The sequence below is a fragment of the Balaenoptera physalus genome (genome assembly GCF_965194825.1).
Source record: "Balaenoptera physalus genome assembly, chromosome: 11".
Taxonomy (NCBI): Eukaryota; Metazoa; Chordata; class Mammalia; order Artiodactyla; family Balaenopteridae; genus Balaenoptera; species Balaenoptera physalus.
Genome location: NC_138896.1, coordinates 67,126,482 through 67,138,694, shown reverse-complemented (window position 1 = coordinate 67,138,694; position 12,213 = coordinate 67,126,482). Strand labels below are relative to the sequence as shown.

Sequence of the window (12,213 nt, the reverse complement as noted above, 5' to 3'; positions counted from 1 at the left end):
GGGTGGGAGGGAGGTCCAAGAGGGAGGGAATATATGTATACATATAGCTGATTCACTTCATTGTACAGCAGAAACCAACACAAAATTGTAAAGCAATTATACTCCAATTAAAAAAAATGAAGTATAATATACATGTAGAAGATGCCTATGTCATAAATGCATGTATTTCTACAAACGGAACCCTCTGTGTGACCAGCACCCAGATCAAGAAATAGCGTATCACCAGCTCCCAAGTCACACCTTTCCATCTTATCACTCAACCCACCAAGGTAACCAATCTTCTGATACCATAGATTAGTTTTACCTGTTTTTTAGTCCCTTATATAAGTGAAGTCATAGTATGCTGCCTTTGTGTCTGGCTTCTTTTGTGCAACATTATGTTAGTGGATTCACCTATACTATTTTATACAATTGTAGATCATCAATTCTCGTTGCTTTAGTGTATTCTATTGTGTGAATATGCTGGAATCTATTTATCCTACGATTGATGGGCATTCGGGTAGTTTCCAGTAGTCTATTATGAACAGTGCTGCCATGAATATTCTAATACATGTCTTTAGTGAAATATATACATTTATGTTGAATATATACTTCAGAGTAGAATTGATAAACCATCGAATATGTGCATGTTTCACTTTAGTAGAAAAATGCCACACCATTTTCAAAAGTGGTTGCAATGGTTTTCACTCCCACCAGCAGAGTTGGAGAGTTTCACTTGCTCCATATACATGCTGAATTTTATCGATTTTCCTGCATCTACTGAGATGACCATTTGATCATCAGATTTTTTCCATTAATCTATTAATGTGGTGAATTACACTTACAATTTTTTTTCTAATGAAAAAGGAACCTTTCATTACTGGGATAAATCCAACTTGGTCAAGATGTACAAACTGTTTGTACATTGCTTGATTCCGTGTGGTATTATTTTGTGTAGGGTTTTTACCTCTGTCTTCATTGGTGAGGTTGGCCTATATTTTTTATTTGATAATGATCCTAGTTCCCTGAAAGGTTATGAATGCTAAGGTAAACTCTTGACACCCTCCATCTCTAACAATCTCTGACTCCCCGATTTGCAAAACTGCACATTTGATTTCCTCCTTGTTCACATGACAAGGGCTTAGCTCAGGCATTCCCCAGGCAGAGGAATGAAGCATGGCTCCTACAGTAATCCTCCCGGGAATCTTTGGTAATGTGTGCATGTCTGCTAAAGCCCCCAGATAAGATGAGTCTCACACACTCACAAGGAATGGATGGAGAGCATGATTGTAGGGGCAGAGGAAGAAAGCCTCTGTGTTCATGAACCTGAGGCCCACTCTACTGTGTAGGCGTGGGATGTCTCTAGCACGCCTCCACTTTGTTGCTGGAGGCTCCTCTCCTGGCGCCCTGTCCCCACCCTCTCTCTGTTTTTGGTGCAGGATGGAGAGCTCCTGGACCACAAGGCTCCAACTTGCCCACCCCTCCCTGAGTCACTAACCACAAGGCTCCCACACAGGAAATCTGTGAAAATGAGAATTCATGCCTCTTGAACCCAGGCAGTACAGACCTTTTTCAATGTTTCATCTTTGAGAGAACTTATTCTGCAAAAGCTTTCAGAACAGCACCCCTGGGAGTTTGATGGGAAATGGGATATCTACATGATCTCAAAGAATCTCTCACAAATGGCTTATTAAGTAAAGGGAAAAATAGCAACTTTACTACTGGCGGACATTTGAATGAAGTGAACAAGGTTGATATCACCAACGCTGGACTAATGGACATCATGTGTCCCCTGAGAAGGACTCATCATTTCTGTGGTGTTCCTGCCAAAAATGTTTAACCTGGACCTAATCACAAGGAAACATCAGACAAATCCAAATTGAGGGACATTCTGAAAAATAACTGGTCTGTATTCTTTTAAAAATGTCAATGTCTTAAAAAACAGAGAGGCAGAGGCAGTTTCCAATCAAAGGAGAGTAAAAGGACTTGACAGTACAATCCTTGCATGACCCTGGGTTGGATCCTGAACCAGGGGATGAAAAAGTACTATAAAGGTCATTACTGTGACCATTGGTGAGATTGTAAAATAGACTTCTTAGAGAGTAGTACTGTGTTAATGTTAAATTTCTTGATAACAGTACCACGGTGACGTAAGAGAATGTCCTTGTTTTTAAGAAATTCACACTGAAGGGTTTAGGGATGAAGGAACATGATGCCAAAATTTTCAACTGATTTAGAAAAAAAATATGTATATATCACATATATAGAGAGAGAAAGAGCAAGTGTGTCGAAATGTTAACACTTGGTGAATCTTGGAGAAGAATATAGCAATTCTTTGTATATTCTTGCAACCTTTCTTTTCTGGATATTATTTCAAAATAATAAGCTAAAAAATATTTACGTCCGTGCCTAGCAAATGGAAAACCACAAAGGTAAAATGATAAGGGTCACCTTGGTGGTTAATGTAAAGTGTAGTTATTAACACATATTTGGTGCTAGATGTCTTCAGAGGAAATTGCTTATCTTCTTAACCCTTTGAGAAAGGGATCATCACCCGACGTGTACAGATGAAAATGATGAGGGCTACAGAGGTGAAATAAAACACTCAAGCAAATCACTGAGTGGGATTTCACTCAGGTCTGTGTGACTCCAAAGCCTTCAGGTACCACAAATTCCCTGGGATGTGACCCTGACGAAAACTGACCAGAAGAGAAGGTGACATTTATGTCCTCTTTGTTCTAAGCTGTTGGGTCTTAATTCATCCTGCCTTTTCTAAGACCTACCTCTTGCTGCCTGCCTTGGAAGTAGTGAGTGGAGACCAAAAAAAAAAGGGCAAGATGTGAGTTGAGTCTGGTGGGGAAGACAGTCCAAAGAACATGAGGGTGGATGTGGACAAGATCTACAGTGAGAAGCAAGGGTTTCTGGCAACCCAGAGGAGAAGGAAGTTGATTCTGACTGCCCTGATGGCTTTGGGTAGCTTACTCCATTTCTCATGAGGATTGATGGATGTGAGAGAAGGGGCACTGGTGTCCAAGTGGACAGTATAACCTGGATTGGTACCAGTTCTGCCTCTTAGGAGCCATGCAGATCTTGGAAAAGTTGGCTAAAATACCTGCAGGGTTGATCTGAGAATTGGATTTAGTGTAAGTGAAATGCTAGTGTGACTGGTTCAGCATCTCTTTTAGGAGCTGGTGTGGCCTTTTGGGATCTGGGAGTAGCTAAAAAGAAAACAGAGGTTGGTAGAGATCATATTGATGTTACTGTGTCTTTGGTCATCAAGGAAACTAGAATAGAGGTGTCCCCAGCCTGGTTCCAAAATGGATATTCTGAACCAAGCTTTAATGAAGGAAAAAAAAAAGAAGAGGAATAATGCATTATTTCATAAACTCCTCTTATATGCAGGGAACAGGGATGAATGGTATCAGGAGAGAAAAAGAGAAGCATCTTAACACTCTACTTTCACCCTTAACTTGGGAGTACTTTTCCTGGGGCAGGGGAGGAAGTCCTCCTAGCTTCCCTGTAAGAGTTCTCCATATGCCTGTGAGCTGCAAAGCATCCTGTCTTTGCCAAACATCCTGGTCCCTAGGTTCCTCCCACAGAATTTGGAATCAATAAAACAGACAATACCTGTAGGTACAGAGATGCAAAGGTGCCCACCCTAAGACAACACAGCCCGAGCACAGGTTTCACCAGCGATGGAAATGCCCACTGCCTGAGGGCTAGTGCTCAGTCTTGGAGCAGTCTCAACCTCAGTCTCAACCTGAAGCTTAAAAGAGGAGCCCAGGGCACTCCCATAACCCCACCAAGGGCGAAATATATAAGCTACGGCTGGCTCATGAGGGGTACTCACAAAATGGAGATATTGTTAAGTGAAGTCAGAATATGCCACCCCAAAATATGCCACTTTGGTATAAGGATTATTTTCAGTTAAAGGCAACTGAGAGTCGATCAATACAGGAAGAGTTCTCTGCCCTTCCCTCGTATACCAAAAGCAGGGCATACGTCTCCCTTTGAGAAAGGTGCCCACTCTGTACCAGAAAAAGAAAAGTGCCTCTTATTATCAAAGATAAGAAGTTGACACCAAGTTTAGTTTGCATAAACAGACCTTATTAAAATAGCTCTTGTCTTCTATTAGTTCTCATATATTTCCTTGTCACTTTACGACAATTTATCATCCTTTGAAGCCCAAACCTCCTTTCCTTTGTTAAAATGGTACATAAGCCCCCAAGTCTAACCACTTCTTTGAGTTTCACTCCTTTCCTGTGAACACCCATGCACCTAAACATTAATAAAAATTATGCCTTTTCTTCTCTTAATCTGTCTTTTGTTAGTTTAATTTACAGACCTTCAATTACTGAGCCTAAGAGGGTAGAGGAAACTGTTTTTCTCCCCAACATATGCTTAATAATGATAAACTTAGACTTCCCTTGTATACGACTTCTTGTCATGTAGATGCTTTTTATCATTGGGAGAATTCCAAGTGTGGATTAGTAAATTAATCTACAACTTAATCAGTTACAAAATGGAAATTTATCTGCTTTAAATTTGTCACTGATAGCCACTTTCTATTTCCTAAAAACTTATTATTGAAAAGACAACGTATCATTTTTTAAATATTTATTTATTTATTTATTGGCCGCATCGGGTCTTAGTTGCGGCACATGGGGTCTTTCGTTGCAGTGTGCAGGCTTCTCTCTAGTTGTGGCGTGCGGGCTCCAGAGCGTGCGGCTTACTAGTTGCGGCCAGAGTGCATGGGCTCCAGGGTGCATGGGCTCTGTAGTTGTGGCACGCAGCCTCCAGAGCTCACGGTCTCTTTAGTTGTGGCACGCAGGCTCTTTAGTTGTGGCACACAGGCTTATTTGCCCCGCGGCATGTGGGATCTTAGTTCCCTGACCAGGGATCGAACCGGCATCCCCTGCATTGCAAGACGGATTCTTAACCACTGGACCACCAGGGAAGTCCCAACAACATATCATTATTAAATAAAACTTTCAAAATAAAGAACAGTCTAATATTTGGCTTTAATTTCTGCCTGTTTCATTCTAGAATGTGATCACATCCATCCGTGTCTTGGCACAGACAAACGTAGCATATATGCCACCTTAATCTGCTTTTCTAATCATAAAGATTTTTCTGAATTTCTACATAGTTTTCACAATGACTTTTTCCTTTCATTATTCATCATTCTTCAGAGAGCCATTACCTCCTGGGACTCCTGTGATGAAAGTGCCATTGTTTGCTAAACCCCTAAAGGGGGGAATCATATAATTTCACCTTTTTATCTCTTCTAATGACTAGAGCAGTGCTGGAAATATGCTAGGTCCTCAGTAAGTGTTTGTAGTGTTGAAAAAAAAAATGTTAGTAGAAGGTAAATTCTGGGAATAAAGAACCATGTAACAGGCTAAGAAGTCTAATCAGTTCGTGCATACAATATAGCATAAGTTTCCTGAAAATGCAACTAAAAGTACAAATATTATACTATTAACCACACATGTTTCTCCATGTTCAACACTTCAAAGCAATATTGCAGTTGTACCTTTGATTGTATGCAGGCAATGTTCCTGACCACTCTTATACAGGAAATAAATATTTAGCAGTAAGAAAAATTGTAGCTTTTTTGGGGGGGGTGGGTAATCTATGTGGGAAATTAAATTACACAGATGGCAAAAAGGTTTCTGATAAACTGGCTTTATTATCAATAACACATATGCTTTTATTAAACTCAGGTTTCTGTCTACCACTTTTTGTTAAGCAAATGCTTTTGTACCCTGAAAATCATGGGTGGACTTATAGTTGGAAAATGTAGAAAACCCAAAAAGATTCCCCTTAGTTTTATCCACAACTCTGTAATACTATCACATGAGAATTTTAAAAATACAGTGGCATGTGAAAAGAACCCTAGGCTATGCTTCAGAAGACCTGAGTTCCGTCTCTGGCTCAACCACCAACTTACTGCGTGTTTTTGTGGGGAGTTACTTCCTTTCTGGGCTTAATATTCCCATTTATAAAGAAAGAGTTAGGTTTGATGACCTGAGGTCACTTTCTGCCCAATGCTCTATGGCAAGTATATGTGATAGTACTAATTTATGCATTTACACTGAGAGTTGACTTAAACACAGTCTTTTCTTTCTTTTCATTTTGGAGGAAAGGAGATAGAAGATGCTGTGATCTATTATTTGTCAAGTGGAGAATTGATATCTTCTTGCGAGGTAACTGCCTCCGAGGAGGTTATTGTAAGATCTTAAAGTGAGAGAAGGCTAGCCTAGTCCGCCAGAGGAGGTGGAGCTGCTTCTGATAGCAAAGGAGGCTCAAGGGGAACCAGCTGACCAAGGTTGTCAGATATCTAGGAAGATAACTCACATTTCGGAAGATGTCCTCCCATCTTTCCTGTCTTTAAAGGAGTTCTGACTCTGTGCTGATGCACATCTGGGGACTGCATGATTGCATCTCTAACATAAAGCTCAGGCTAGATCTCTTTGCCAGATCGATTTCCTTGGATGCACAAATCAAGCAAGATATCTGTAACTGCCTGTCAGTTTGTTCCCAGGAATCCCATGATTAACCCACTTAGCCAGAGACATTGGCCCAACGTGTTATGTCCCAATCTGTGATTAGCTTGCCCACCCCACACTCTGTCCTAACAACGGCAGTAGTTAGCTGTCCTGCTTCAACACCCCAGGCTCTTACTGTCCCCACTGACTGTGGTGCAGTGAGCCCATTTCAACTATAGTCAGTCCCCAGCACAGCACTTTATAAGGATTTCGCGGTTTCCTTCATCAATCTTGTTCATTCTGAGGTGAAGGGAAGTCTTCTGGACTCTTGGAGGGACATGACAGAGTTGGACTTACATGGGACTTCCCTGGTAGATCCAATCTAGCATTTCTGTGTCCTAGAGAATTTAAATTCTTTCTCTTACCTCTGTCAAAAGTTTTTTTTAAAAGCATGTCCATCCCTGAGGGTATTCCTTCCAGAACCCGGTGAATGTTTCCATGCAAGAGAAGGTGGACTTGGAGAGACCATTGATTCTGGGGGCCTTACATGACCTTGGCTGTGTAGTTTAGTACCTTCTTCTAGGATGCTGGGATCCCTGCTGTGTGCCCAAAGGTGAGGAACGAAGGCTTCTCTTTAACTCTGTCACAGTCTGTGTCTTTAGAGCCAGGGTATAGTAGTTTGAATAAAGGCCACCCAAAGATGTCAAGTCCTAATCTCTGGAATTTGTAAAAGTAACCTTATTTGGAAAAAGGGTCTTTGCAGATGTCATTAGGTCAAGGATCTTAAGATAGAGAGATTATCCTGAATTATCCAGGTGGACCCTAAATGCAATCTCATAGTAAAGACTCCTTGGTGTATAAATGAGCCCCAGAATCACCTCTGCTGACTGGGCTTGCCTCTGCCCAAGTCACGTCGCTCAGTCAAACTTGGCCTCTACCAAGTGACCCAGTTTTGTGGAGTTGAGGAAACATGCAGGATGGAGGCCAGCCCACTCCCCCTGACTTCCCTTAGCCCCTACTCAGTTACCCTGCATAAAGCAAGGATGTCTGCACCAAGTCCCATGCTGTCATTCTAGCCCATCCTGGAAGTCAGCTTTGGGAGAATCCCACCAAGTCCCTTAGGCCTGCTTGGCTGAGCTGGGGAAGGGTCCACGGCTCCTTCCACAACTTCAGGTGAAACAGGTATCATAGTTCCCGCCCTCGTGATGTGAATCAGCAGTATCTGTGGGCCCTGAGTCTCATTTTCTGTGAACCATTGATCTTTGCTTATCACATACAAAACTCTTATAAAAGATCTGAGGTTTTCCCCAAACTGCATCAGCACGTAAATGATGTGGGTGAGGGGAGTTACCTAGATATGAACTCAGGCACCAGCAGATATTTCTATGAGACTAGATTGCAGACAAAAGAGATTGGATGTAGAGGTCATGAAACAAGGCATACAGGAGTACATAAGCATTCTAAATTGCATCTAAAGAAAGAAGTTGAAGTGTAACAGTGATGGGCGTCATCTGCATGTGAGAATTCTTACCTCGTGCCCTGTGTTTCCACGAGGAACTTCCACATCCCTCCAGGAGGGGGAGCATTAGTGGAAAGGACAGCTCTGGTTCCACCTCTCTCCTCACTTACTGCTCCTCATTGGAGGGTGATGAGCACCTATGATCGGCAGGTGGGGAGAGTTTGTCACTTGTTATCTGTTGGACCACAAAAGCCAGATGGATGGGCCCCCTTTCTCTGTTGCCTTCCTGGGACAGCCTGAACCCCACAGTAAAGGTGTTTGTGGCTGTAGACCTTTGTGTAAGTTAACCAAGTTGGTCTGGTTTTGTCAGGCCCAGTTAGGTTCTTGCCTCTCGATATTGAGGCAAGAGACTCTCTTCCATGCAGATGACCGAACTTATCCCACTGGCCTGGTCTCATCCAGCAGAAATAAACCCTGTGTTCATCACTTCACAATTCTGTTCCTGAAACACCTCTTCTCGCCACCGTAAGGAAGAATCTGTTGCGTTTCTACACGCGAAAAATGAAATATCAGAAAGAGAAAGTTTTTAAAAATACCATTTAAAATTGCATTAAGGGGCTTCACTGGTGGCGCAGTGGTTGAGAATCTGCCTGCCAATGCAGGGGACACGGGTTCGAGCCCTGGTCAGGGAGGATCCCACATGCCGCGGAGCAACTAGGCCCGTGAACCACAACTACTGAGCCTGCACGTCTGGAGCCTGTGCTCCGCAACAAGAGAGGCCCGCACACCGCGATGAAGAGTGGCCCCCGCTTGCCACAACTAGAGAAAGCCCTCGCACAGAAACGAAGACCCAACACAGCCAAAAATAAATAAATAAATAAAATTAATTTTTTTTAAATTGCATTAAAAAAACACCTAGGAATAAACTTTAACCAAGAAGGTGAAAGACGTATACTCTGAAAACTATAAAACATTGATGAAGGAAATTGAAGATGATTCAAAGAAATGGAACGATATCTCATGCTCTTGTATTGGAAGAATCAGCCCCCTGCCCCAGAACCCCAGGCAACCACTGATCATTTACTGTTTCAATCGTTTTGCCTTTTCCAAAATGTCCTATCGTTGGAGTCATATGGCATGTAGCCTTTTCAGACAGGCTTCTTTCACTTAACAATATACACTTAAGACTTCTATTTGTGGCTTGATAGCTGGTTTTTTAAAATCACTGAGTAACATGCCATTGTATACATTACCACAGTTTGTTTATCCATTCATCTATTGAAGGGCATCTTGGTCGATTCCAATTTTTGACAATTATAAATAAAGATGCTATAAATATTCATGCTCAGGTTTTTGTGTGGATATGTTTTCAGCTCATTTGGGTAAAAATCAGGAGCATGATTACTGGATTATATGGTAAGCCTATTCTAGCTTTATAAGAAATTACCAAACTGTCTTCCAAAGTGATTATACCAGTTTGCATTTCCATCAGCAATAAATGAGAGCTCCTCTTAATCTTCTCCCTCTCCAGCATTTGGTGTTTTGATTTTAGCCATTCTTCCACATCACAAGTGTGTGGTGGTAACTCACTGTTGCTTTAACTTACAATTCCCTAGTGAAATAATGTTTTATCACATGCTAATTTGCCATCTGTATGTGTTCTTTGGTGAGATCTATTTTTTAATTTTTAGTTTTTTTGTTTTTTTGTGTGTGTTGTCACTATATATGATTTTTAAGCATTTTTTTGAAAAATTGAAGTATAGTTGATGTACAATATTACATGTCACAGGTGTACACTATAGTGATTCACAATTTCTAAAAGTTAGACTCCATTTATAGTTATTATAAAATATTGGCTCTATTCTCCATGTGTACATGATATCCTTGTAGCTTATTTTATACCTAATCGTTCATACCTCTTAATTCCCTACCCCTACATTGCCCCTCCCCGCTTGCCTCTCCCCATTGGTAACCACTGGTTTGTTCTCTATATGAGATCATTTTTTTAAACTTTTTAAATCATTGCAGGGTGCGATAGTAGACCCACCCCTATTCTGCCACTCACCACAGATAACATACCTGCAGAGAAGCTGTTCTCGACTGAGCAGCACACATGACAGCACAGACTCTGAGAAAAGGGAATTAGCAACACTGAAAACCTCTGGAAAGAAGGCTCTAATTAAGGTATGTATTAATAAGCATCCTTGGGGAAGAAGGATATAAGAAGCAGGGACAGTTTTATGTCCCTGGGGGCAGGCAAAGGGAAGACCATGATTTCAGAAATCTGGCACAAGAGGTGACTTTTTTTTTTTCTTTGCATATCCCCAGAGTTTATAAACCCTGCATATGTCTTAATAGCTGTCTATGGCTCTGGTGGAGGAAAGAAAGCCATGCCATTTTTCTCTGCAGGATGCTAGGAGGGTGTCAAAGCTCCTCCAAGGGTGGGAAGGTGGATAAGAAAAGATCCCTCCTGTCACCAGGCATCTGGGGAGGAACCTGTCCATTTGCTGCGTACAGTGCATATGTGAGATAACGGGAAGACATGTGGGTATTATTCTCAAGGAACAAAGCTGGCAAGCAAACGTTCATCCCTAACTAGATGCTAACTTAAATGACCTCAGGCACGTCCCACCAAACCCTGAAAAGCGTTCTTAGCCCCCTTCCACGGAGGGGAACCTGAAACTCAGTTTGAAAAACAAGTCCAAGTTTACTCTGCTACAAACTAATCTAGAACTTGGAAGTCAGGTGGTTTAGATTCTAAAAGATAGGAGCTTTTTACTCTTTTTTTTTACACACGAAATAGAGAAATATGGAAAAGAACAAGGATTGGAGTAGACAGATGTGGTTTTTGAGCCCTGACTCTAATCTCTCACCCTCTGTGTAAGTTCAAGCACTGGACAGAAGCTGAGATTCGGTATAATCGTAACTCCAGGAATAGAAAGGAGATATTAGTGCCTGCTTCATAGGGATTCAAGAGGAATAAATGAGGTGATGCATCTAAAATTCCTGGTCCACTGTGATAAATGGTAGAGCTTGCTAATACTTTCCACAGATTTTAATGATAAAAGAGCACGGGGGAACTGTGGAGTGGGCATCAGTAGGAAGGATCTGGGGAAGAAAATGAGTTGAAGACCTCCTCATAGTCCAGAATCTTAGGAGAGCAGAAGAGAAGGACCATGAAATGGAAATTGTTTTGAAAAATAACTGTAAAAGACAAGTAGGGAGGAAGGTGTAGGAGGGGAGACTGTTGTTTTGAAAGTTGCTGGCCACATAAAAAAGAGACCCACCTCCGTACTTCAGAAACTGTTTTAAAATCTATTTTGCGTACATAGTGAAATTAGTATTTTAAAAATGGCTAACTTGCTTCGCATTTCAAATTATAGAAATGTGGCATAGTGGATAGGGATGTCTGAATGTTCAATAATCAAATGCCTTGGAAAAATAATAAGTCTAGGTTGAAATTGCCTTGAATGTAAATATCAGTTTGAAGAGAATGATCATGTTTTTGTTTGTTTGTTCGTTTTTCTGAAAACGAATTTATTAATGTCTCTCTGTAAGTGAGCCAAGTGGATGTACAGCAGCAAGAAACAGAGCATTGAAAATCAGCTATACCCCATTATAAAGAAAATTAAAAAAAAAAAAAATCAAACACAGTGAGAGACAGATAAATACTTACAAAATACGTTCAGGGGGTGTGATGCAACCGGGATTGACCACACTAAAACCACAGCTGGATGAGACCTAAGGCTGGACACTGGTGGGGCTGAGAGAATTGGTGAGGATGGGTCAGCAAATGTAGCCACTTAAGAGTAATACTGCCTGCCCCCCATTCCATGGGTCCTAAAACTCCAGGTGCAGGGGAACCGTCCTACCGCTGAAACATGCATGGGACACCCAGAGGATGGTACATCGTCTGATCGGGAAAAGTGTGGAAAAGTCGCCTCATCTCCTCATTTCCTGGTGCTCGCGTTCTTCCCACGGGCCTCTTTCCTAACAATCTCCCCACTTGGGGAATGCGCACCTTCAACATCCTGTTTCGAACAGTTTGGAATTTGTCCGGAGGATGAAGGGGAAGGGGGGGAACCAATGAGAGACAAGCCCTAGGTGTTTGGACAGGCACATGTCACTCTAATTTCCAATCAGGAAGACGAGTTGACCAAAGGCTCAGCTTGCCCCCGGAATCAGATTAAGGGCTTGCAGCAATCCTGCTGTTTTGGGGCCAGCTCCTACAAAAGCAAGTTAAAAAATGGAGGTCAGGGGTACTGCAATTCACAAACCTGCAGG

The 12,213-nt window shown here is 41.8% G+C and overlaps 1 protein-coding gene across 6 annotated transcripts in view; it reads left to right on the top strand.

Moving 5' to 3' along the window:
- The window catches only part of CCR8 (C-C motif chemokine receptor 8), a 155,116-nt gene that overhangs the window by 134,973 nt on the left and 7,930 nt on the right, over positions 1-12,213 (top strand). For 4 of the 6 annotated variants that reach the window (XM_082412924.1, XM_082412922.1, XM_082412923.1 and 1 more), the window contains one exon: positions 9,958-10,113. In XM_082412924.1, the coding sequence (XP_082269050.1) occupies positions 9,958-10,113 (156 nt within the window). Of the gene's footprint in view, positions 1-9,957; positions 10,474-12,213 lie in introns of those variants that run through there. The other 2 variants (XM_082412926.1, XM_082412927.1) reach the window with 2 other exon arrangements.